Source organism: Sinohyriopsis cumingii, chromosome 7 (genome assembly GCF_028554795.1).
Source record: "Sinohyriopsis cumingii isolate HCF-2022 chromosome 7, ASM2855479v2, whole genome shotgun sequence".
NCBI classification, from domain to species: domain Eukaryota; kingdom Metazoa; phylum Mollusca; class Bivalvia; order Unionida; family Unionidae; genus Sinohyriopsis; species Sinohyriopsis cumingii.
In genome coordinates, this window is record NC_142967.1 from 66,724,843 (window position 1) to 66,750,957 (window position 26,115).

Consider the following 26,115-nt stretch of genomic DNA (forward strand, 5'->3'; position numbering starts at 1 on the left):
TAATAATAATGATATTTTATTGGCAAAGGCAAACATGTACAGAGACAAAATGTGAAAATAGGTTAGCATAATGCTCGCACAGATGATTAGACCACATGCTGTATGCCACATCAATACCCTCTCAAATGTGGCATGAATTGCAAAGAAGTTCTAAGAATTACTAGTAGATTATGACAGATTAGTTGATAATCAAATCCATGGTAAATGTTATATTAACGAGTATTTATTTATGTAGATCACTTATCTCAGTACACACACACACACATATATATATATATATATATATATATATATATATATATATATATATATATATATATATCTATATGTATGTATGTATGTATGAGTGTGGATGTGTAGTCAAAATTTGTAATGAAATGTTGAGTAATATGAACAATATGATGGAGGAAACATCTGGTGGAAAGTGTTAAAAGCAAAATAATTGAGTAATATCAAAACAAATTAAAGACCATTGATCCACTGAGCAATAATCTACAATTATCTAACATATTAGCGGTTAAGAGATTCAGCATGAATCAGAAATAAATGTTCAAAAAACAGCCTTCATGTTAAGAGAATTGGTCACATCATGATGACCAGGTAGTGAATCCATGAACTGAAATCCCTGTAAAGCCATTTCTTGAAATGTTCAAGATAATATCATGTCTGGTCTGCACTGTATCATTTGTAGAAATAATAATGAAATGCATTTTCTCTAGTAGTACACCATGAACAATTCAACAAGTTACTCAAATGATCATTAAAAAGGGCAAATGAAAATTATTTCTTCATTTCTCAATTTTCAAAAAACTATTGAATGTCTTTGATTTTCATAAAGCAATATACATGTATTTGGGTTAATTAAATATTTCTGGAGTACTTTTTCTAAAGCTGTTTAAACAACTGCACAGTATTATAAGTCATCATTCAATTTATTTCAAACATTGATAGAGGAAAGGAAAAACAAAACTCTTCCTATGAAACTTTTGGGTACTGTATGGTCTAATGATAACTTTTATTAGCAGAAATCATCATACAAGGTATGTACAAAATCAGAACAAGTTATAGAAGAGTGACAGGCATTTTAAGTTTATTTTGGTGTTGTATGGCACAGTAACACAAGTTATAGAGGAGTGACTTTTAAGTTCATTTTGGTGTTGTATGGCACAGTAACGCAAGTTATATAGGAGTAACAGCTGGCTTTTAAGTTTGTCTGGCACAGTGGCACAAGTTATAGATGAGTGACAGGCATTTAAGTTTATTTTGGTGTTGTATGGCACAGTAGCACAAGTTATAAAGGAGTGACAGGCATTTAAGTTTATGTTGGTGCTGTATGGCACAGTAGCACAAGTTATAGGAGTGACAGCTTTTAAGTTTATTTTGGTGTTGTATGGCACAGTAGAACAAATTATTGAGGAGGGACAGGCTTTTAAGTTTATTTTGGTGTTGTATGGCACAGTAGCACAATCATAGAGGAGGGACAGACTTTTAAGTTTATTTTGGTGTTGTATGGCACAGTAGCACAAATTATTGAGGAGTGACAGGCTTTTAAGTTTATTTTGGTGTTGTATGGCACAGTAGCACAATCATAGAGGAGTGACAGGCTTTTAAGTTTATTTTGGTGTTGTATGTCACAGTAGCACATCTTATAGAGGAATGACAGGCTTTTAAGTTTTTTTTGGTGTTGTATGGCACAGTAGCACAAATTATTGAGGAGTGACAGGCTTTTAAGTTTATTTTGGTGTTGTATGGCACAGGTTACCAATGCCAGGGCAACTGAAATAAAGTGCCTGCCCAAGGACATATAAAAGTAGCTGACCCAGGCTGCACTGTAATTAAGATTTGTACCATCACTCCTTCACTTGCAAGTAGGGTGTGCTAACCACAGCAACCAGAACTCCTGCCTCCATTAATTAGTCACCTCTTATGACATGTAAGAGGATGCTTTCTACATCATTGAGCACTATTATAATAGTTTCTTAAGATTATCAAGATTCAATGGTTTTACAAGCTTAATATATAACCAATTGTCACATTTCCATTTTTACTTTTTCTTCTGTATTAAATGACAAACATACATTATTTTCCTGGTTCTATAAGTTTTTTAGTTTTAATGTATGCACCTGGTATTCTAAAGGTAACTTTTAAAATGTGTTTTTCATTTGTCTGAAAGTGAAAGAAATGATGCGTAACCTAAATTGATTTTCGATTTTCAAGATCATAAGTTACTTCCCTTGCTTTCCTTTGGGAGAGAAGTTCTACAAAACAGAAAACAAATTGATTACCGTACATAGAATTGAGAACCATTTCTATCTGAGCTACTTTCATTAAGAAAGGCTCAATGGATGAGACAGTGTATGTTTCTTTACTTAGTTTGATAAAAACCTGATCAGACATAGTAAAGTATGGACAAGCTCTGTCCAACAGATGCAAGATTATCTCTTCACTATCCACTGATCTTGCTCACAGTTCTACCCATTTTAGATCTTGAGGATTTAAATCTGTATCAAGTTTACTCATAATCAGATCTGAAATATAATCTCTAGAGTGGCAACAAGTTCTGCCAATCAAATGTAAGATCACCTCATTAATAAGTGTGGATCTCACTAATTATTATTCTCATGCGAGATTTTGACCATAAAAATCTATATTCCAAGTCTTATAAAAAATCTCATGAGGAAAATGTCATCCAGAATACTAACAGGCTCAACTAATTAACTGCAAGATCACGTGTGTAAATCGCTCGTTACATCAAACGTGTCAAAGATCTTGATGATATAAGCAAACATTCCAACTTTGATCAAAGTTGGATCAGAAATTTGACCTCCAGATAACAAGCTCAATATATATAACCTCCATCTGAGACCTACCTATACTCAAAGTCTGATCATATCTGCACCAAAAATATGGCCTCCAAAGCAGTAACAAGCAAATGTTGACAGACTGACAACTGAAAATGGATGCAGGAACACCACTTGGCTTTACAGCCAGGTGAGCTGACAACAATTAAAAAGGAACTACTAATTAATGGGAAATTATATGCAAAAGTGTTAATCAATAAAAACACTAAATAAAAATGCGTATAAACCAAAGCATAATGGAGCTGAATCTAAGGACAAACAAGCACACCACTCCTTTGAAAAACCATTTTTTTTTAATAATATGTTTCTCTGATAATACCTACCAAATCATAATACCTTAGATTATTGAGTTCGTCAACACAGCTTGGTCTATGATGGTCCTTAAAAAAGGTGAAGGTAGAGAATATTGCATCTCATTCCATCTGTTAAAGTTCATAGCTGCTGGCACAGCCATGGCCATAATAGGTTCTGCCTCTATCTTTATGAAGTGGGCCATTCTATAAACAGGCCCCCTCACAGGTCCAGTGAGATTTGAGAGTGGGAGAAGGTAAGCTGTGTTCCCACCTTTTGAAAGATTGCCATAGATATTACATGCAACGTTGATCCAAATGGTCACAACATTATGAATCAACTAATGGGTATCCAAATGAAAAACTGGTGTGTTGAGCTTATAGAACCATATCTACAACAATATGAGGAAAGGCATCTGTGAGAAAACACTGTCCATACATGCTTGAGACTTGTCATTAATAATGCAAGCTGCCCAAAATGTCAGTAACTTTTGAAGCAACTGAAAATAGATTCTTCCATAGTCAATGATCACCTGATGTCAGAACTGTAGACCAGGCAGGTGATGCGGAGGAATTTGGAGGACATAACTCCAATGGGAATGGATGGAAAATGTCTTCAGTCCAAGCATGTAGGGTTGAGTTTCATTCATCATAGTATGATCTAATAAGGACAAGAGAACATCAGCCAGTTTTCATCATTTTTGGATTAAAGTAGTCAAGTGAAGTCTTTGTGTCATCTGCAGAGTAGTTGGAGAAGAATGTTGAGGATTGCAGCACATTATGAATTAGATCAGCTGCTTTCAAGGTATTGCTAAGTAGAGGCTTCCTTTGGGTGGCAAAGGTTTGAGGACAAGTGAAGAGACATCTCTAAGAAACTGAGGCACCAAGATGGATACTGTATATTCAAAGTACTATAGGTACTATGCAGGTTAGACTGATCCATGAGATGCCTATATAAACTGGATGTCATCCATTGTAAGTGCCTGGCAGGACTATATGGATTATACTGCTGTATAATGGATTCATGAACTGGGTTCATGGGTATTGAGGCACTGAGCTGGGCATCATACACAAGTGCTCATCAGCACTATGCGAGTTGTGATACTGAACACAAGTTCATTTTTCTAGTGCAGTCAGAGTTATATGGCTGAGCCCTGTCATTAAGGAACATTATCAACCTGGTTGGCATGACGCTGTCCTGTTCTTGACATTGGGACGAGATCCACAAAGCTGGTCCATAATTTGAGACTGATACTGAAGATGTTTTTGCTTTCCATCTCCCTCCGCAGTAAATGACATGGTTTCGAACCCATACATGCAAGCTGATATTTTCATCCTTCAAAGGTATGCTTCAGCACCTGACCCATAGAACTGCCACCCATTGACTTCTATCCATAATATGCAAGTCTGACATGTAGTCAAAGAATGACAGAGAAAACTACACCTGTAGAGTGGTTGTTATACTGGTCTCATCCACTTTCTGAAGACGAAAGACAAAATAGAACAGACAATATATACACAATATATACAGCATGCATGTGTGCTGCTTTATGAACCTAGGAGTGTCTGTACAGAGTTACACTCTATGATAAATAAAGTACCTAAAAAATGGTGCATGTGACCTGTACAGGTAGAGAATTAAGAGTGTTAATATTAATACTTAATAATCAATTCTAGTAGCAAAATATCTGCAGGAAGGCTATATTTTTTATACTTATGAAATTGAAACTAATATATTCATTGTGAGATAATGCCACCTGTAGAAAAGGCCCATTGATGTTCAATACTGGTAAATTTCGGTAAAGAGTTACATATATAACTTTGAAGTACATGCTATATCATGATGTGCACTTATTAATATGGTTATAGTAATGTGAAGGGATGCCACTGTGACCCATGCAGTTATGTACCAAAGGTGCCTATGTGTATGAAGACAGCAAAGTGGTAACAATAAAAAGTTAGAAACTTTATCTGCAACAAAACAAAAACAAGTTATAAAGTTATAGATGAAATATACTTCCCTTTGAAGATGAAACTGCTCCAACTTGTTTCAAGGGAGAAAACTTCCAAGCTGCTTGTATGGCTTTTTTGAGGCCTCTGTCTGATGAGAGTGTACTACTTGGCACAAGTGGAAGCAGTAACTCACAAAAGGATTGGCACTAATCCTGTCATCATGGGGAGATCACTCTAACTGCCAAGTGGGTGGGCAGATAATGTTTAGCTTCTTAGCTAAAGTTTTAGTCTGGTATGGCTGGATTTGCGATTTGTAGTAGTAGTTCTCCTAAGGTATTACGATTGGGTAATGTATTTGAAGAAGAAAGACTGTCAGACACTTCATGAAATTACATGACAAACGATTTAATAACAACAAAAATTTATGGAGCAATGTAATTTGTTGATATGTACACCTTCACATAATGGCCACAATATTTACCAAGTTTAATTGCGATCAGCCAAACCTGTAGGATTAATTGTGCAAAAAAGATTGCATCATACAATGCTGCAAAACAATAGGGGCAATAAGTCCTTGAAAAAAATTGCAGGAGCATTGTAATTTGTTGATATGTACACATTCAGGCAGTGAACATAGTATTTACAAAGTTTCATGGTAATCCATCATCCACTGCAGGATGCCGTGCACTAATTAGATTGTGTGGTGAATAAAATAATTTACACGTGGAAGACTGAATGAATGGGTAGACATGTTACTATATATACTGACCTCAATGGTACATTCCAATAATGGTAGATGCTATTGTTCATTGTCTATATGATATATAGATAAATACTGCATTTTTTGTCTCCCAACAGTGCTGATTTTGATAAATTTTTTGGACTTTAATACTTTGTGTTAATGACTTCGTGTTAATGGGAATGAGTAATGTATTCAGTGGAGAAATCAAGTGCATTAGTTCTAAGTGCAAATACCTGAGGATCTAATAATGAATGTTAATCTATGGGATCTAAGGGAAAAATTTGGATTCAGAAATGATCTGCAATGTCATTGAAAGCATTTACCTAAAAATTACAAAGCATGTCAGTACTCTTCTAAACAAAGGGTATTTTAACAAACCTAATCCAAATTACAAAGTTTCAATAAAACTTGACTTTCAAGTTGTGTTTTCATCTTTGCACTTGTTCCAATGGAATGCTGGTGCTTTAAATTGTCCTACACAAGACTGAAATCTTGCTTTTATTTGTTATCGAGATAAGCAGCTGTACTGTTTGCTACTGATATTTAACCCATTTCCAAGAATTTGTTACTGACATTTAACATAGAACAGATCTGTATAAGGTAGCAGTGATAGTGTCATTTGACACAGAACAAATATGTATAAGGTAGCAGTGACATAGAACAGATCTGTATAAGGTAGCAGTGATAGTGTCATTTGACACAGAACAAATATGTATAAGGTAGCAGTGACATAGAACAGATCTGTATAAGGTAGCAGTGATAGTGTCATTTGACACAGAACAAATATGTATAAGGTAGCAGTGACATAGAACAGATCTGTATAAGGTAGCAGTGATAGTGTCATTTGACACAGAACAAATATGTATAAGGTAGCAGTGACATAGAACAGATCTGTATAAGGTAGCAGTGATAGTGTCATTTGACACAGAACAAATATGTATAAGGTAGCAGTGACATAGAACAGATCTGTATAAGGTAGCAGTGATAGTGTCATTTGACACAGAACAAATATGTATAAGGTAGCAGTGACATAGAACAGATCTGTATAAGGTAGCGGTGATAGTGTCATTTGACACAGAACAAATATGTATAAGGTAGCAGTGACATAGAACAGATATGTATAAGGTAGCAGTGATAGTGTCATTTGACACAGAACAAATATGTATAAGGTAGCAGTGACATAGAACAGATATGTATAAGGTAGCAGTGATAGTGTCATTTGACACAGAACAGATATAAGGTAGCAGTGATAGTGATAGTGTCTTCTGACATAGAACAGATATAAGGTAGCAGTGATAGTGATAGTGTCTTCTGACATAGAACAGATATAAGGTAGCAGTGATAGTGTCATTTAACACTGAACAGATGCATGTAAGTAGTGACAGTGACATTTAACTTAGCTTCATGGAAATAAGGGAGCAGAGTTCATGCATGAAACTTATCTGGATTTGTCAATATTTTCATAACAAATCCAGTTATATTTTATCCTTTTGTCATTGCGACCACTGATCATAGATCATATTTTTCAGATGATTGATGAACCTAAACATCTCTGAAGGTTATAAACTTTAGTCCGACTGTTCAGTGCACCTTGCTATACCCTGCCCCGAAAATGGAGTAAAAATTTAAAGCACAGAATCATTTTTAATTTTGATAAAGTCATGCATTTCTAATACTAAATTAAAATTTTGTTTGGAAAAAAAACTGCGGAAGAAAATAAATTATGCCATGAATATGTTACACTCTCCAACTTTAACGCCAAAACATAACAATATACAAGTTTTGAAAAAGAAATAACATGAACGTATATGTCTAAGTTTATTTTAAAATAAATCTCTATCATTACAATCTGACCATTTCGTGATGATATACTCTGACCGTTTCCTGAAAAGGAAATGATATTTTCAGCAACAACAACACAGAATCAATATACATATAATTTACTCTACAGTTTTGCAAAGCAAATAATAAAGTGTATTAACATGTCAACATTTATTGTTAAACAAATCTCTATTTTTACAAATTGATCATTTCCTGAAAAGGAAATGATATTTTCAGCAACAACAATAAACAAAGAGTTATTATTTTTGCATTGTACAGGAACTAAACTAAGGATCACTACTTGTATATCTATATCATATAATCACTCATTACAACTTTATAAAAATGCTACAAGAAAAATTACCATACACAACACAATGTTTTGAGGAATACATTACCTCTTTCACCCTCCACCCCCTCAATAACATCAACACACTTAAGTATTAAACCACTTGTATATTTTTTTGTTAACTCTTCTATTTATGCATTCTGTATGGTATACCCTGCTTCATGCCTGATGCGGATGAGCCAATTCGATAAAAATCAAATACAAAATATATGGATGAAAAATATTTTCTTGTTAATCATAAGAACTTTAACAGGTTTAATTGTCAGGACTTCTAACAATAAGCTATTACACACCCACCCACTGTTTAACAACATTATAATCTGTATGTATACATGAACAGGGAATACTCAGAGTTCTCTGTAGGATTTTCAAATCAAGCCCAAGTCACATTTCTTCAATATATGGGAGCCCAATCTATCAAAACACTGTTTAGCCATTTTTAAAATTCTGAGTGCATGACCAAAACCTCAAGGTTTGAAGCAGGGATTCTCTTTACCAAGATCTATCATTGACCTTTTAAATATACTGACCTTGACCTTTTTGACACCCATGAACATTAAAATCTAACCTGGACTAAAGGAAAGTTTGCTAAAATGCTGATCAAGAAGAACAAGAGTTATAATGTGGAAACCATATTTCCTTATCTGAATCACTGAGGCATTGATCTCTCACCTTTTAACCCAATTGATTCATTTCTTGCCATCACAGAAAGTCATCCACAACAGTGAATGCAGGTGTGTGGCTTGTAATTCATGCTACTTTTTAAAGAATTCTACTCTATTTGTCTTGGTTACCTTGACCTTTGATATTTGGCACCCAAATCATATTTTCCCTGCCCATGTACAATCCATCCATCAGTGTTTTCATTTAATTTTTACAATAAAGGGACCAACTGGTGCACTTCATTTGCTAACAAGAATCAATGGTATAGTCATGACAGGCCAACCTCATAACAAATGAGGTATCGTTTACATAATCTATTTTAGCATTTTATTTACCTGAAATACCAAATAAACAACCATCTTAACTTCTGGATTCTGAACTTTGATGCCTAAAACTAGTCTAACAGTGCATGTGAAGTCGAAGTCTACAATTTTACACCCCTCCAACATTACAGTCATGAGTCATTGTCAAGTTTCAGCTTTCCAGTGATTTCTTGAGAGTGTGATAATGTTTTAAATCTTTATTTTTTACCACTGTGGAATCTAATTTGTTAGCAGTTCAATTTTCTATTCAACTTTTTGTCTCCATTTTTGCGCGTTTACCAGCTTCTTCACTAGGGTCATCATATTTTCATACACTTTTCTTGATTTCGATATCTCAGCATGATACTGTTGTAAACAAATTATCCCTCTCTCCATATCTACCACTAAGCAAAACTTTGCAGAGTTTAAAAATGAGAAAGGACATTAAATATCATGTGACTGGAAACATGTGCTTACAAGACTTGCCAAGGCTAAACATTTTCTTTCAAAAAATGCTAACAAAACAGAAGCAGTTACCTCAATGTGTTGCCTGAATTTGTTTCATAATTTGAATCAAGACCATTTCATTTTTGTTGCAAATATTATGGGATATAATGAGTATATGACTGTTCTAGGATGATCCACAGACTGCTCATACATATAATTATCTGGAGTCTGTCCACATAATTATGGCATTTGGAAAATGAGTGAAAATAGACAGGCTGACCAGTGCAAGATCGCTTGATTTTATTGAATTTTCTACAAACAATAATTGAGCAATGTGGACATTTAATGATTGGTTGACATCTATTATCAGATTTATGGTGAGAAATGGACCTTGTTGATTTCTTTTTTTTTGTGTACTCAATTTCTTTTTTTGGTGGGACTTTGTTCTGTTTTGTGAAAAGCCCACACTGGCACATAGTGGATGAAACAATGATCCAAGAAATATAGTCAGCATATATAGACTGGAACAAACATTCTCAAGTAAAAATCATTTTTTTCCCCCTTTGAGCCATGTGATCCTGACTTAAGACTTTTTTAATCCTAATATCAAAAGTTTTCATTTTCATCTACTGTATAAACCATTCAGAGTTTAGTCAATTACAAAGACTAGAAACTACTCTGATTTTGTGAAAACCAAAATGGAGAGATAGACAAACAATGGTTGGCCAGCCAACTGGACAGAGGAGCAAACAACACTAGTTGATTTGTTCCATTTTTGGGTGGGCATATAAATGTTCTCCACTATGACACTAGTACTACCATCATCTTTAAGCGTCAGGTTAAAGTTCCAGAACCCTGATCTCATTATTTAAAGTTCATATAACGAATGTGAGAATGAAGTCTATTAAAGTTAAACATACCTGAGAGATCTTGTATATCTGGCAAATACCTGTATTAAACGGTTAACTCTTCAAATTAGTTTGATAAAGTCATAATTGAAAGGAACTGATGTTAAGGAGCCATCTGTCTTAAACCTTCTCTATCATTTAAAAATGGATGCTTCAATCAGGTTTGACAATTTATGTTTATATATGACTAGAAACACAACTTATTTCTCTTTCCCTTTCCATCTCTCAAGTATCCCCATTATGATTATCATCAGTGAAGTCTTCTGATGTAGATGAATTTCCATCTTCACTCTCTTCATCCCCCTCCTCGCTGGCAACATGTCTCTCTTCATTTTCCTCCTCTACCTGACTGGCAATTTTATTAATAGGTTGGTGACACATTGGGCAAGCATCTTTGATGTACAGCCATTTTTTCAAACATGAGTTATGATAGAAATGTTTACAGTTTGTTATTCGTGCTGAATGCATCTCCTGAAAACAGATTGCACAAACATCTTTAATAGTTGCCAGTTCTTCTTCTGTTGCCAATGGCAAAGATTCAAGTTTCTTTACAGCATCTCGTCTTAGAAGAAAGCTTTTCCATCCACTCTGAAGTCTCTGCCACACATTAAAATAGCAATGCACCATTAAAATGGAAGAGTTTACCCAGCTCCATTCTCCCAAAAAGGATTCCTTGATTCCATAACAGACTACAAATAAGGCAACAAAAAATTCCAAGACTCTTACTGATGCTCTTGTGTAGTAGACTATATCATCCAGGCTTTCCCATGGGGTCATTCTAATGGAATCGTACATGAAAAGTGTGTAGATAACTAACGATCCAATTACTTGAACTGATGTCAGCACACAACTGGAGATGATGATCATCAACCAGAAGTCAAGACTAAAATACTGACAGATACAATAGGTCATATAGAGGGGAAACATCCATAAAAAGGTACATAATATTAGTGCGCGAACATGCTTGAAAATTCTCTTGTTATGGGATGCACTCAGTGCCAGCAGTATTGGATCTGTTACTTCATACATTGATTGAATCAACGAAGATGCCACAATGAATAATAGAATACTCATGAGAAAGGCTCTCTGGAGAGGTTTTAGGTCCAGTAATCCTGTCTGAATTGCTATTAAGAGCATTGTTATTCCCTCAGTCCATCCCCTTAAGACTTCATTATCTTGCATAAGGCCATCAAAACCTTGCAGGTAAATTTTAGTTAGGGTAAGGATATAGTAGGATGTATAAGAGATAGTAATACAAAGGGCAAATAGGCTGATAGGTGTCGCACAACACTCCCCGATGGCAGCAAGAAAAACCACTATTGTTCCTTCCTGTACAATTGGGTGATTGTCAGAATAAAAATACACATACAGTTGTACTGAGAAAAGTGAAATCCAAAATATAAGCAACTGCACAGGTAACATGACTGTTTGCCAGAAAATCATAAGAACTGGAATCCAGCCAAATATACGTGCAGCTTCCACTGCCTGATTAACTCCATCTTTCAAAATATCCATTGCATGGCCTAAATTGTTGAAAATGTAAAACATGACTATGAGAATTACATATATTGTGGCAAAGTTATGAACCATGGAGAGGTCTTTCACTGACAGACCAGCTATTCTTGCAATTACAGGAGCTGTAAACACTAGAAATGTATATTTTGTCCAGTCTGTGATGTCGAGGAGATATGCCACCAAGGCTGCTATCACACACTGCAAGCCAAGGATGAAACCAAGACGAATCATGGAATCCATATTTTCAATAAAAGCGAATAAGGCTTCGATATCACCTTTTGAAAGCCAATGAGCTTTCTTCTCAGCTTCAACATAGATTTCTGACAAATAGTATGCTATGCCAAAGAGGCAAATGCTAACAATATACATGTAGAAAGATACCAGCTTTTCAATCGGAAGTGCTGCAAGGGCCACAGCAAGCAATAGAGCTGAAATGATGAAAAAGAAATGGTTGTGATCCAAATTAACAAACTCAAAAATATTCTGGCTAAAGTAATCATTATAGGCTGAAACATTAAATCCATACACAATTGGATGGTTTAAGAGGGAAAAACAAATATAAGTTTCCTTCTACTCTCTTTATTTAATAAACTATTTTGGTATCAATAATAACATTAAGGGGTAGCAAATTTCATTCCTGGACAATTTAAAATTAATTCTGAGTAACCAATGGACTCAAAGCCCAGCCAGACAACCAGCTTTTGCTGGCTATGGTTTAAAATAAGCATGTTTTTCCATAATATAAATTTCATCAACTGGCCTCTCTACATGAAATTACAAATGAGAAATGTCTATTCTGGCATTAATTCTGCAAGCACTCCAATGCTAAATCTTGAATAATTGAATTGCACTTCCCTCAAAGAGTGGTAGCCAGAAAGCAAGATGTTTTTTGCTGGAGAACCATAATTTGAATATGGCTGTCCATTGGGCATTCATGATTTCTGAACAAATTTCTACCCCTGCCAAAGTATGCAAGTAATAGTTTCAAAACAGTCCTTTTATGCTATGATTTCAGCCCACAATACTTTTAAACTAGCTAATATGCTATACACCAGTTCCAATACACCTGTATGTTTCACACTATGCTTTAAAAATTAATAAGTTAAATAAACATCACATCATCTAATTCAAAGCCTTATCAATCAATGATACCTGTTCTAACCTTGTTTTTGGTATGTAATTAAAATAATCCAAGAAAAATTACTCAGTTAGCCATTATCTTCTGTACCTGCTGTGGCCTGACTGCTGGGTCCACAAAGTTTGATGTTGGTTTTGTCTTTGCACTGAAATAATCATGTGATTTGCCAGTGAAGATGGTGTCTACTGGTAGTGTGTGTTATATATATCTTAGTCAGACCCTCCTCTGCCTCAAAATATTACACATATAACATTTTAAGTTCTTAATGCTTATTCTGAAAAAAAATGGGCATACAAATTTCCCAGTGCTTGGATGGCCCCATGTTGGTCTAGATATGAAGACCAGAGGATGATGTCACCAATGATGATTCTGATTGAGATTGTGGGATCATAATAAATAAAGACATTTTCAACACAAACTGGAAGACTTCATATCCTTGGGTGGAAATCACTGGATTGGGTAGCAAGTATTCCATACTGATAAATTTTGGTTCAGTTCTATTTAGTTATTAATTGGTCTAGTAGCGTGAGGACGGCATACAATTCTTAGGACACTATTACAGTCTATTATTTTTGTTTTTATAGCAATAGCAGTTTTGCTAATAGATGAAGTTGTGATTGTTGTTATTCATGTTTCTTTCTGGAACACGTGACAAACAATTTGTTGCTCTGTGTGGTCTAAGGCACTTGCCTTACAGATAACAGACATCTCACAGTCTGCATGGGTTTGAGTCTTGGGTTCAGCCAACATGGGTATGTTAGAAAGCTTGCCAGTAACTTCCCATGGGTCAATGGTTCTTCCCAGAGATTTCTACGGGTTCTTCCTCCATGAAATATCCTGACTGCCATATAAGGCCTAATATTTGAGGAAAAATGGATTAACCCATAACAACATTTACAATAACAACAAACATTCTGTGAATAAAAATTATATTTAACAAAGCTGCATGTGTATTTACATTGTATCAGGAAAATAAAATTAGTTCTATCAGTAAATCTTAATTTAAATATGTTGACTTGAGGATTTCACTTTTCTGTCATTTCAAATAGGAAAAGAAGCAATTGTTATCTTTCAGTATATCTTTTATTTCAATTCAAAGACAAATTACTTTTGACACTAAATTATGGCATAACCAAAGGAAATAAAGACTACTGTGTAAACATGGTAAATATATGTATGTGTGTGTGATTTGGATTTTTAACATAACTTTAACAATGTTTCAGTCATGTCGCTACAATGTCTGCAGTGTGGCAGTTTATAGCGATGTCTAACACTGGGGCAACATGCCGCAGACATATAGCGTAATGTCTCACCCAGTCACATTATCCTGATACCAGGCTACCAGTCCTAACACTAACCTCTTTACGCCGAGTGCCTAGCGAGGCAGCATAGTACCATTTTTAGAAGTCTTTGGTATGACTCAGCCGCGTTTTGAACCCTCATCCTCCCCCATCCAAGGCAGATGCTCTAACCACTAGGCCACTGGAGCGGTACAGGTAAATATATGTACTTCTATTATATTTCATTGATTTGTTTTTATTCTAATCAAGACAAGGCACAATTCTGAAAACATTTTATAATGGCCCTTACCAAAATGCTCTCAAAAATTTCTGGGGAGATTAAGATAAAGTTATACAAAAATGTTAAAATATAAGAAGTGCTGTCCATTTAGCAAAATTTGTAATTTAAAAGATGAATTGCATTGAATATTTATTAAAAAATTTATTTTCAACATTTTCAATTCGGTTTTATTACATCTGCTTGATATCAAGATGGGTTTGGCACACAATTCTTTTCACATGAACATTATTTCCAGTTACTGTATTTTTACTATGTAGTGTTTTAAATTGTTTAAAAATTACAAAGACATATGAAGAAACAAGGACCTAGAGTGCAAAAACAAGACTTATTCTACAGTGGATATGGGTTATGAAGTTTTCATTTATTAGTTTTCACTAAATTTCACTGTCTGACATGTCTGCTTAAGGTTCAATCTTTGATATGAAAACTGACAAAATGGGGACTTTTGTCTCTATCACATTCAAAATAAAATTCTCTGTCAGTGTTGTTGCTGGTGATTTTACTGTATTTTTCTCAGACTTATTCATTTAAAATCAGCTTGTGAACATACAAATACACTCTAAAGAAATGCCTTTATTCAAATGAAATTTCCAGAATATCTGACTGGCAAACATTTTTAATTTTACTTTTAAATATTTTGTACATATTTGTGCTTCCTAGAAAGGGGCATTCACTCTGAACACCTAGTGTTATATTCAAACCCTCTGGAAATTATATTAGGCTAGATATCTTCAACTTATGTGCATGATAAAAATGGATTTAAACCAATATACCATATGTACTCATTTATAAGTTGAGTCAAACTGCAAAGATTCCAATCTGCTTTAGCATAATGTACCTGCAGATAAGACTATGTTATTTGTTCCCACTGATTACTCAAAGCAAACTGCACAGACCCAGAAATACTGGTGCATTATGCGTTGGCAGATGTGGGTGTGCGCAGAGCCAGTTGGACTCATCTTACAAGTGAGTATACATGAAAGCATTTCGGGTGGAGCAATAAATTAAATCCTGGGTTTTAAGAAGGATTTTCAAATCAATTCAGATGACAGTGACCAATCTGGGCATCACATATACAGACTTACTTGAATAATAAATGCCCGTGACAATAAGCTCCTGATCTTCACTTGGCTTGTCAAGAACACTGGAACTATCCCATCTGTACCACACTTCTAGTAGGAAGAGGGAGGGCACCCTCAGGATAATGCTAACCCCAGTCACAATATACTCTCGAGGAATCTTCAATCCTATCATCATGCCGTGTCTTGGTTGCAATCCAATCTAGAAGAAAAATGGGTTCAAAACATATGCATTACATTGTCAATATTAAGAACAAATGTGTTCACAAAACACCAATGTCCCACCACAGTGCCGGAAATGAACTAATACAGTACAAATCTTATTTAAGGTGCAACTGGTAAACAAGGGCAAACTATGTGCCTCTGCCACTGGCACGAGAAGCTACTGGCAAGCTTTCTCACATACTCACATTAGGAGCACTTTTCTATTTCCAGGGAAGCCCCAAACTGGACACAACATAAAACAACTTGACATCTCAAGTGTTAAGGCATGACTGATAGAATTCTTATCTTAACATCAGTCATAAGACTAACTAAAACGCAAAACAGATTCCTGGATGGGGTCAAGAGTTCATCCTTCTGGAAAAAATAGAAGTTTGTTTATCAACTGACATGTGCTTTACATCATGTAGGCCAGGTATGACCTTGACTCAAGTTACTGCTTCTTACTCTGTGAAAGATAATTAAAAAAAATTAATAAAAGTTGTTTACCAAAATTGTCACTGTTTCTGGACAATGTCAAATCCAGTACACAATGTTATATTACAATAGCATGCAATGAAATTTTTTTAAAAAACTGAACAAACAAACAAATTAAATATACATAACAAATAGTAGCAGGTAAGTATTACATAATTAAAATTTAATCCCCCCAAAAAACCAACCAACCAACGAGCTACATTTTGATAGCATACATTACCTGCTACTATTGCCTTGCCGTATTTACCATTTTGGAAGGAGGCTGATGACCCCAAACAAAAAGCAAAAACAGGTATAAGAAAACAAATGCACACTCTTATGGTAGGAGTGTTCACTACTCTTAGCTAATAGATTACTTGACCACATGTTGTACTGTCTGGTGAACCAAAGATCAAACTTAAGGATGAAAAGGTAGTGTGAAACAGAACTGCCAGACAGCTGCTCTCATAATGCCATCATGGACTTGAATTCTTATGACAAAAAGGCCCCTTTCAATGAGGGACTGATAAGCTCTCTTCACAGTGAAGAAAATCCACCTGGAAAATGGTGGCCACCAAAACATTTGAGGAACTCTTGGGAGGTAGAAAAGAGAAATGATTCCAACCCTTCCTGCTCCCTTTTGAGAACTAATGTAAAACTATAAGGTCTTAAATGAGAAAAGTGCCTAACTTGATCATTCCCAGTAGAGATATGACTGAGATGAGGAATCTCGTAGGAACTGTGGTTACTGAAGGTGGCTGATTCTTAAAAGAAATGCAGAATGGCAAAAAAGAGAAACCAAATCATAGTTACCACGGAACCATAAACAGCCCTTTTCCACTGACAAGGCATAAAGCTCACTCCATCTCACTGAAATTAAGGAAAGGAGGAAGACTGTCTTAAGGGTAAGGTTTTTAAAAGAAGTTTCACTCAAAGGTTCATCATGGGATTTTGATAATGTCCAGAGATCACCTGAAAGGTTCCATCAAGGAATGAATGAGAGGAAGACCACTCTTTGGATCAAAATACCTTATGAGATCAGAAACATGAGGTTTAGGTTTGGCCAAAAGGCCAAACCAGTAGTTGGCCAAAAAGCCAAACCAGTAGTTAGCCAAAAAGCCAAACCAGTAGTTGGCCAAAAAGCCAAACCAGTAGTTGGCCAAAAGGCCAAACCAGTAGAGTACTTGTGAGTAATAAAACGGGCTGCCCTTTTATCCATAACCCTTAATACCATATGTACTCACTTATAAGTAAAGACAAACTGCAAACAACAAAGGTCCTGATTTGACGCAGCATAATGTACCTTCAGATCAGGGTATATGTTTGTTTGTTCTATTGATTACTCCTCATAAACTGCACAGACCCATATCTGCTGGTGCATTATGCGATGACAGATCTGGGTCTGTGCAGTTTGCAGTTGCAAACAAGTAATATACAGTAGTAGGTAAAGAACGTTCTCTAACTTCGAAATGGAAGAAAAGAAAGTCAGCAACTGCACTTAAAGAAGGCCAGCTAGAATCAACGTGTTTCTTAATGTACCAATTACAGAAGATTCTCCCCTTTGCATTATAAATTTTAAAAGAGTAAATGTGATGCAATTGGCAATCTTGACTGAAAACTGGTCTTGGCAGATAGATCTGAGATGAGCAAAGCATGAAGGTAGAATTTTTTTTAGTTGATGTGTATGAGAGACCTCTGTGTTGTACAACAGAAGATTTCTCCTCTGTGGTAACCTCATATACCAACAAGTGTGATAGGTCAGCGAACCAAGATTAATGGGGCTACAGGGAGGCTATCATGATAAGTCATGACAGGCAGATCTTGTCTTGGTGGAAAAATTGTAGCATTAGTCTGCAAGGTGGTAAGTCATAAACAAATGAACAATCCCACTTCAGACTGAAAGTGTCCACCACCATGACCCTCTGATCTGTCACTAGAGACATAAAATGGGAGCTTGTTGTTCCGTCTTGTAGTGAACAAGTCCACTAATGGTCTCCACTACAGCTGAAAAAGCATCTCTGCTACTAACTGGTCCTGAGACCTTTGTGAAGACCACATGGCACCATCTGGACATAGTATCTACCTGGATATTCCTTTTGACTGGAATATGGTGGACTCTGAGAGTGATTTTTTCTGAGTCTGTCCATCAGAGGAGGTTCCAGACTTTCAGGCAAAGATAAAGAGCACATGTTGTTCCATGACACTTAAGATACGCTACTACTGAGTTTTCTGAGACAACCATAACACCACAAAATCTTATTAGGCTGACTGATTTTAGGTTAATTCTTTTAACACAGAAGTGACACAAATGTTACCTGTCATGCAGAATACTATAGCATATAATACGGGGGGTGGAGGGGGTGGTGGTCATAGGCACTGTCAACTCAAAGCAATGCAAAATCATCATTGAATGTTCAGCTAACTGGAATGAAATTAAAACACTTAGGGTTACTATTTCACTTAAATCACTCCCCAGCATGAACTCTCAAATTTAAATGAATTGTTCATTAGGTTACAGATCCATTTATTTTCTACACTTTGATTCATACTACATACTACTGGGTATGATAACTACATAATCCTGGTACAATAACTACATACTACTGGTACAATAACTGCATACTACTGGTACACTAAATTGATCTGTTCACCAACTAAGACACGTGCAATGAGCAGTTACTTTTAGGTCAGTAGGCAGGTCGCAAACTGACCACTTAGATTATTATTATTATTTAAGACTGCAACATTTATAAACATAATTGGCAAAGTTAATTTTACAGCTTATAAAAGTTTACAATAATGCATGTGTCTGCCAATGACACAAAAACCACCTGTTCCAATTAAATTATACAATTCCTCACCTCTATTTATGAGGATTGCTTAGTAGGATTTGTTTTGTCAATTCTTTTCTTACAGTATGTATCTATGATTGTTCATATTGAATATGGCACTGGAAGTAAAGAGCAGAGGTTGACAAAAACTAGCTAATGTACATATTACACATCAAAAATTGATTTACTGCCATTTTTGATAACAAGTTCTCTATGTTACAGTATTTACCTTTATACAACATGTTTGTGAACAGAACCTTTGATTAGTAACATTTTATTATAAAGAAACACCATGCAATTGTCCAAGCAGTACCTCGGGTTTAATTATGGATTATTTTTCATCATGTACATATATAATATAGGAAATAATATCACAACAATCATAGCGATGTTTTACTGAAACTGACATATTTTCAACAAAGACATGTCTTACAAAATGAACTGTCTTAACAAGACATGTCTTACAAACTGGACTCTGTCTTAGCTAGACATAAAAACATTGAGCAAATGAAACAAGCACAAGCTGAGTAGGGTTATATGCAGATTATTATAGCTGTCACATGTTCCGTAAGCCTAACAGGTAGACAGGAAGAAAGGTTCAGTTTCAAACTGTCTCAGTTAAATAGCAACTTATTGGTTATTGTAAATCTTGTAAAGGCTTGCACATTTTCATACACATCACAGCCTTATTATTATCTTATCTACTGGTCTTATTTCCTGATTGTATATCAATAAATTTACTATTATTATTATTATTATCTTTTAAATTAAGAAAAAATGAAAGCTACCATACCAGCAAGGGACTCAGTATCTAAATAGACAGAACTTGACAGATGAAGATACTGCTCTCACATATTTGGCATCATTCTTATAAAGAAGTTCAATACTGCGTAATGTTCATTAAGTTGCTAGATGTAGCCATTGGAAACATTTTAATGAAAATAAATTAAAGGAACAATTTAAACAGAAAATGTGACCACAGTAAGCATAATAATTTACTCTAGGAAAATCAAAATGTATAAATACCCACATTACAAATACACTTTCCAAACTCCAAGGGCAAGCTCAAATTCAGCTCAGGCAAGCTCATGTTTGCCGTAGATGAATTTGCAGTCAATTCCAAAAACAATGAGGAGAAGAAGTGAGAATGTTGTGTTCACTTTATAATGCTTTATGTTTTGGAAGTGTTATGCTCTGTGATCTTGCCAGTTCATATAACAGTACTTTTATTTTGTGCTTATATATGTACCTCATTCTTCAAATAAATGCCACAGTTTCTTTCATCTATCAATCCTTTATTTCACACAACTCACATACACTATTATTTCCTTGTAGTCAATGGCAGAGCCAATCTTGCAATTTGTTTGCTCAAGCCATGATAATGTGACAAATAGGAAATAAATGTTTATATTTTAACATACCAGTTATATTTTATTCATAATTGTACATATTAAGGATCTTCTGACTTTTAAGTCATAACCTAACCTGACCAAGGGCAATTTATGAGCTTGAACACACAATGGTTGCTGAATCTTGATGCATGTCACCAGCTTCAAACTGATTAGGAAATTCATGACATTTCTTTCACAGGTGTCCTTGGAAATCAAAGACACTCATCCCTAACAATCAGCCACCTGAAAATCAGGCACCTACAAGAAGTTTTTTTTTGTCATCTTTTGTTTCAGTGATTAATACATGAGCCTCACACATACTATTTAAGAAAATAATTTTTGGATTCAAAATAAGTGGTTTTAAATCATTCTAAAACGTTGGCTGACCAAAGATAGTTTAGATGCATGTTGCCAATTTTCAAGGTGAAAACTGGATGACATGGAAGCAGTGGCTGACATGCGAATGGACACAACTTTCCACATAAAAAGCAAGGAGTGAATTCATTGACATTTAAATGTTTCAGTTAGGGACTTGGATTTTACATACTTTTCTTACTGGATCTGATACTAAAATCTACATGATACCAAATAAAATTAGGGTAGGTTTATAGGTATAACAATATTTTTTTGTTTGTGTGTTTCTGTCCAGATGGATTTAAATAAAGTATCAGCCAGAAAAGCAGTATCATTTGCATCCTGAATTTAGTCTTATTCATAGTTACATACCATTGTTAATTTGTTCTGTCATTTTTTTTCTTTATTCCAAATTTTATTATTTTTAAATAATAAAATGCAGGGTTAGCTGGAAAAAATTGGGTCAGCCAGGAAACCAGACACATACATACTTTTTTATTTGGCCTGATCAAATGAACTTCACGTGGAAATGTAGATAAAGAAAAATAAAATTTCAGGACACAATTAAAATCAAGTTCATGGATAAGGTCTTTTGCTTACACATTTTCAAAACAAGCCATATCTATCTATCCATTTATCTATTTTTATACATGTATATGTCTCTTTGCTCTGTCAAAAATATCTGCATTATAATCCTACTTGTCTTTCCTCATCAAGATATCTAACTACATATACTATCCATATGTACTATCTACATTGATATTTACATCTTTTTTGATAACTTTAATTACTGACATATTGTTTAAAGTGCAACAAAACAATAAGAAGATTCTATATTTGTACAATAAATAAAAAAATAAATGTGATTTCCATCAATATCCTTTACTTTGTTTAGCTTCTTGTGATTTTTTTGTTGTCATAATTTCGGGCAAGCTTAAATCTCCCATGGGCAAGTTCAATTTTCCAGTCAGCTTGCCCTAGTGGAGCTAACTTTTATCAAATTTGTAAAGCTCTGAAACATAGATTTTAAAAGTTAAAAGTAATACATAATTAAAAAAACAAATACCTGGTACATGTAAGTGCTAAGAAATTTATAGGCTTTCTCGATCACTGGACTAGCCTAACGAAAAACTGCAACAAAAGCATTTTTGTGGGGTCTGCGTTGAACCAGTCATGTTTTCAAATTTTCATTTTTTTAAAAATATTTATTTCTTCAGTTTCTGTATGACTTTTTTAGGTTTCTAAGATCAAATTGAAATCTTAGGGTTTTCTTGGTTTTTGAGGTCGGCTTCTAACTTGGCATATGATCCCTCTTTGTTGTCTATAAATACATGTGATAATATCAAGATATATCCAAATTTTGTAACAAAACTTAAATGCTTAATTTTTAAATGTGTGAATTAGTCAAAGGCAACTGATTTTTCTCACTCTGCACATCAAGAATAATGATAGTGGTGAGCAAAATATCTTTAATGTCTACAAGATGGCTTTCGAGATTTGAATACCAAAGAACAAGAAAGGGAGAACAACCAAGGATGTTCAATAAAATAAAAGATGAATTAAGCAACTTTAAAGGTGAATAAAACTGACTTTTACTGTTCGATGTGGTCCATTACAGTGATTACATCCATCTGTTAAACATAAATACATACCTATTCAAAGACCAATAGTACAAAAAGCTTGAGGCTATTCACTTGGGCGCTGTGCACCTTAAATGGCTGCTGTGTACCTCATCAGGAAATACTATTCACATGACTGTCATGTGTACAATTTATGTAAAGTTATTCATACAGATGCCGCATACCTGATCTGTGAAATATACTCCGTCATTGCAACTGATTATCTTGAATTCCATATCTGCAAATCACTGTTGTTATTACAACTTGTACAAAGCTATACTCCTTCACCTCTGTTAGAGATAGAAATTTTCAAATAAATAGCAAGTGAATCTCATGGATGAAAAACTCCATTATTGTCAACCCAATCTATGAATGTTCTGTTATTCACTCAGGTGGCGCTCACCAGATAATATGTACTTTTGAGAGAGTGATGTATGTAAGGTGAAGTAGTTCGTATTTAAAACATGCACAGTGGAGAGAATGTTGGCATATCTCTATGCTACGTTAATGTAATGTGGATGATATTTCTTTTGGATATTGTACTTTTGGAAATTTTACATGATTTAAGTTCACTGCTAACTAAAATGACTGCTCCCTTGTGTTAAAAAATCAGTCTGAATTAGTCTAAAGTGCACTATACATAGCAGCTATTAAAACAGGGAAAATGAAATTTGCCAGACTAGACAATACAGTGAAACCTGTCTTGAGAGACCACTGCTATGAGAGACCACCTGTTTTGAGAGACCAGATTTTCCATGCACAGATTCATTGATTATTTAGTGTTATGACCTGTTATGAGAGACCACCTGTCTTGAGAGACCAGTATTTGTTGGCAGAAGGGGTGGTCTTTCAAGACAGGTTCTACTGTCCCAGCTTCTGAAAGTGCAATGAATGAATTACCAAATATACAAAATGTAAAAAAAGTTATCAGCTCTTTTTTATACAATTGACCTCTGAAGTTCAGGAAGTGAAAATGACCAAGTAGAGCTAGCACTTTTTTGAAAGGTGCACATTTGAAGTAAGGCCAAGCTGTATACTCTATAACCCAGAGTACACCCATCAATCATACACCAAAATAAAGGGAATTAAAGGTTCTTTGCATTATACCTAAGATATACAAGGTCTTTTTTAAATAGACAGTAAAACCAGTGAGGAGAGCCGGGGAAATTTTTTTTCTTTAAAATCCTAACCCTATGCAAAATGCGAAACTGTATAGCGCCACCTCAGGACAAACAAATTTCTTGGATAGCTAAAGTGTATCAAGTGTTTGAAAGGAGCAGATTTCTTAGATAATGTCAGCTGTTTATAATTTATATTCAGTAGTGTTTTGTGTGCATTTTCAAACAATAAATTTGAGTAACATAATTATTTCCATTTTCAAGATAAAGCATACACTTAAAATGTACATTTGCACAGAAAATCTGCGTAAAACATAATTCAATGTATACACTAAAAATAGGATAGCTGAGGAATCAATCCTGGATCATTTGAATGACAGGATTACATATCTTCACTCAACTACACTGACTGTTACATTTAAATATATTCCTTTGCTTATATTATGGCTGTCTATTGAAACAAATTCTGGAATGTTAAAACAGAACTGAATTATCACAGGTTTTTTTTCCTCTTTCCATAGTTCATACTGAAGCTATCACCCATCAACCAGTTCTGTTTATTGGATAGTTGCTTGCTAGTAATAAATTTGTTCTGATTGACATTTGATGCAGATGGTAAATAAAATCCCTCTTCTTTTTACCCATGGCATTAAATCATTTTGAGCACTAACTTTTTTACTATTAATCCCTGTTAGAACAGAACACCTGTGTATGTATCATTTACTAATCTTTTTTTAAATTACTGATGCATGTGTAGAAGGCAATATCACCCCAGGGCAAGAGTAAAGGCATGACAACCAAAGTTATGTTGCATGCATTAGTCAGTTCCTAGTAATATGTTCCTCACTAGAAAATTTCTAAGCGTTATTCTTGCCTTTGGGTGCTGCTGCTTTCCACCATCTGCATACAAAATGTGTCAAAATAAACTGAATAAATACTAGCATGGGTGAAAGCTCCAGAATGAAATATGGCCTGGCCTGACTGGTCTCTGCTATAAAAAAAGTGAAGATCTACTTGTTAGTCTAACAGTCACCATACCTGTAATGGCAGTTACAATAAACACTGAAATACACTGAAAAACCGAAATACACACCAAAATACACATGTATTTACATGTTCTTGGTGTATATACAGGAATTCTGATTTGTTTTTGTTTCAATAATAATATAAAGCAAAATAAAATATGCTTTATCTGATTTTGATATGAATTTACTCTTTTCCTATAATAGCTGAATCCATGTAATGGCACATTCAGTCGTACTTGATTCAACTTATATGATAACCAGAGAATCGTAGCAATACATACACAGAATGAAAGTGAAAATAATCAAAAGTATTCGCCGAAATTATATTATATATTTACTTTAACTTTTGAATAATAAGAATTAAACCAACTTACATCATCCATTCTGGAGATTATCTCAGTTCCCGAACGTTAAGTCTTTACCATACCACCTTCGTTCTGGAACAGAACGATCAGACATTTATGATTCCTGTCCAATAAAGTAGGACTGATTGATGAGAATTATAACTAGGAGAAAAGTACATAATTCTTATCAAAATCGCTCGAATCATATTTTATTTTGCTCTTTATTACTATTCAAGCAAAAACAAATCATAAGTCATGTGTGTACACCGATATATACACTGAGAACATGTAAATACATATGTATTTCGGTGTGTATTTAGGTTTTTCTGTGTATTTCTGTGTTTATTGTAACCCCTGTAATGGCATTGATGGACATGTTATGTTTAGATCAGTTTATACCATTCGGAATATTTTGCACTCAACTCTAATGCACTGACTTGTCGCCGAACGGATGGTCTTTTTATGTTCTGGACACAACGTCCGTGCGAATAATCATTTAAAAAGTCGAGTCACGAAGGCGGTGCGAATAGACACGAACAAAGAGAGGTCTAAATTACGAAAGCTGAAATCAAGAGGATGCATTAGGTCTTCTTCCGAATTGGTCATAATGAACTGTTTCTTCGTTGCATACCTGTGTGGCACTATGTCACAGTATCATAACTTCAGCTGCTACTGGGTTGCAGGTCCGATGCCAATGCGATTCGTGTATTTTATTTCAGGCCCAGTACATTTATCTACTGTGTGCTACCATAGTAATTCTGTATATTCCAAATTTGATTACTGAGACTGACTATATTTATATGCTGGCATTAGCTCTCGATACATATGTACAGAACTTATTTTTTATGTTTTATTTTTATATGTTCATTCAGTCTCTTGCCAAACTTGCGTTGCAGGAAGTCACTTATGACAAACAAAACGCTCGAATATTAATGTAAGATATTTCTTTCAAGCGTTTCTTAGCCCAATGTCCAATTACACGCAAAGAGAAACACCTGCAAATCCGTACCGGAGAAACGATTTATCAAAGTCCAAAAAGTCCAGGACAAATGGCGGAAATTTCTGTTAAACGTTATTTCAGTGCAAAGAAACAGAAACCTAAGACT

At 34.8% G+C, this 26,115-nt stretch overlaps 1 protein-coding gene across 2 annotated transcripts; it reads right to left on the reverse strand.

Annotated features, from left to right (window-relative positions):
• LOC149795444 (RING finger protein 145-like) lies at positions 1-25,899 on the reverse strand. Of its 2 annotated transcripts, XM_089965228.1 has the most exons (4): positions 25,641-25,899; positions 25,040-25,102; positions 15,656-15,851; positions 1-12,279 (listed from the first exon to the last, which is right to left on the reverse strand). In XM_089965228.1, the coding sequence occupies exons 2-4, from the start codon at positions 25,046-25,048 to the stop codon at positions 10,562-10,564; spliced, it is 1,923 nt and encodes a 640-aa protein (XP_089821354.1). In that variant the 5' UTR covers positions 25,049-25,102; positions 25,641-25,899; the 3' UTR covers positions 1-10,561. The 2 variants fall into 2 exon arrangements, with proteins under 2 accessions (XP_089821354.1, XP_089821355.1); XM_089965229.1 differs by lacking the exon at positions 25,040-25,102.
• Between the last annotated feature and the right edge of the window lie 216 nt (positions 25,900-26,115).

Excerpts from the sequence above, each read along its gene's own strand:
- LOC149795444 (XM_089965228.1), bottom strand. Across the intron at positions 12,280-15,655 it reads CACGGGCATTTATTATTCAA|CTCTATTGCTTGCTGTGGCC; the intron begins GTAAGTCTGTAT and ends TCATCATTTCAG.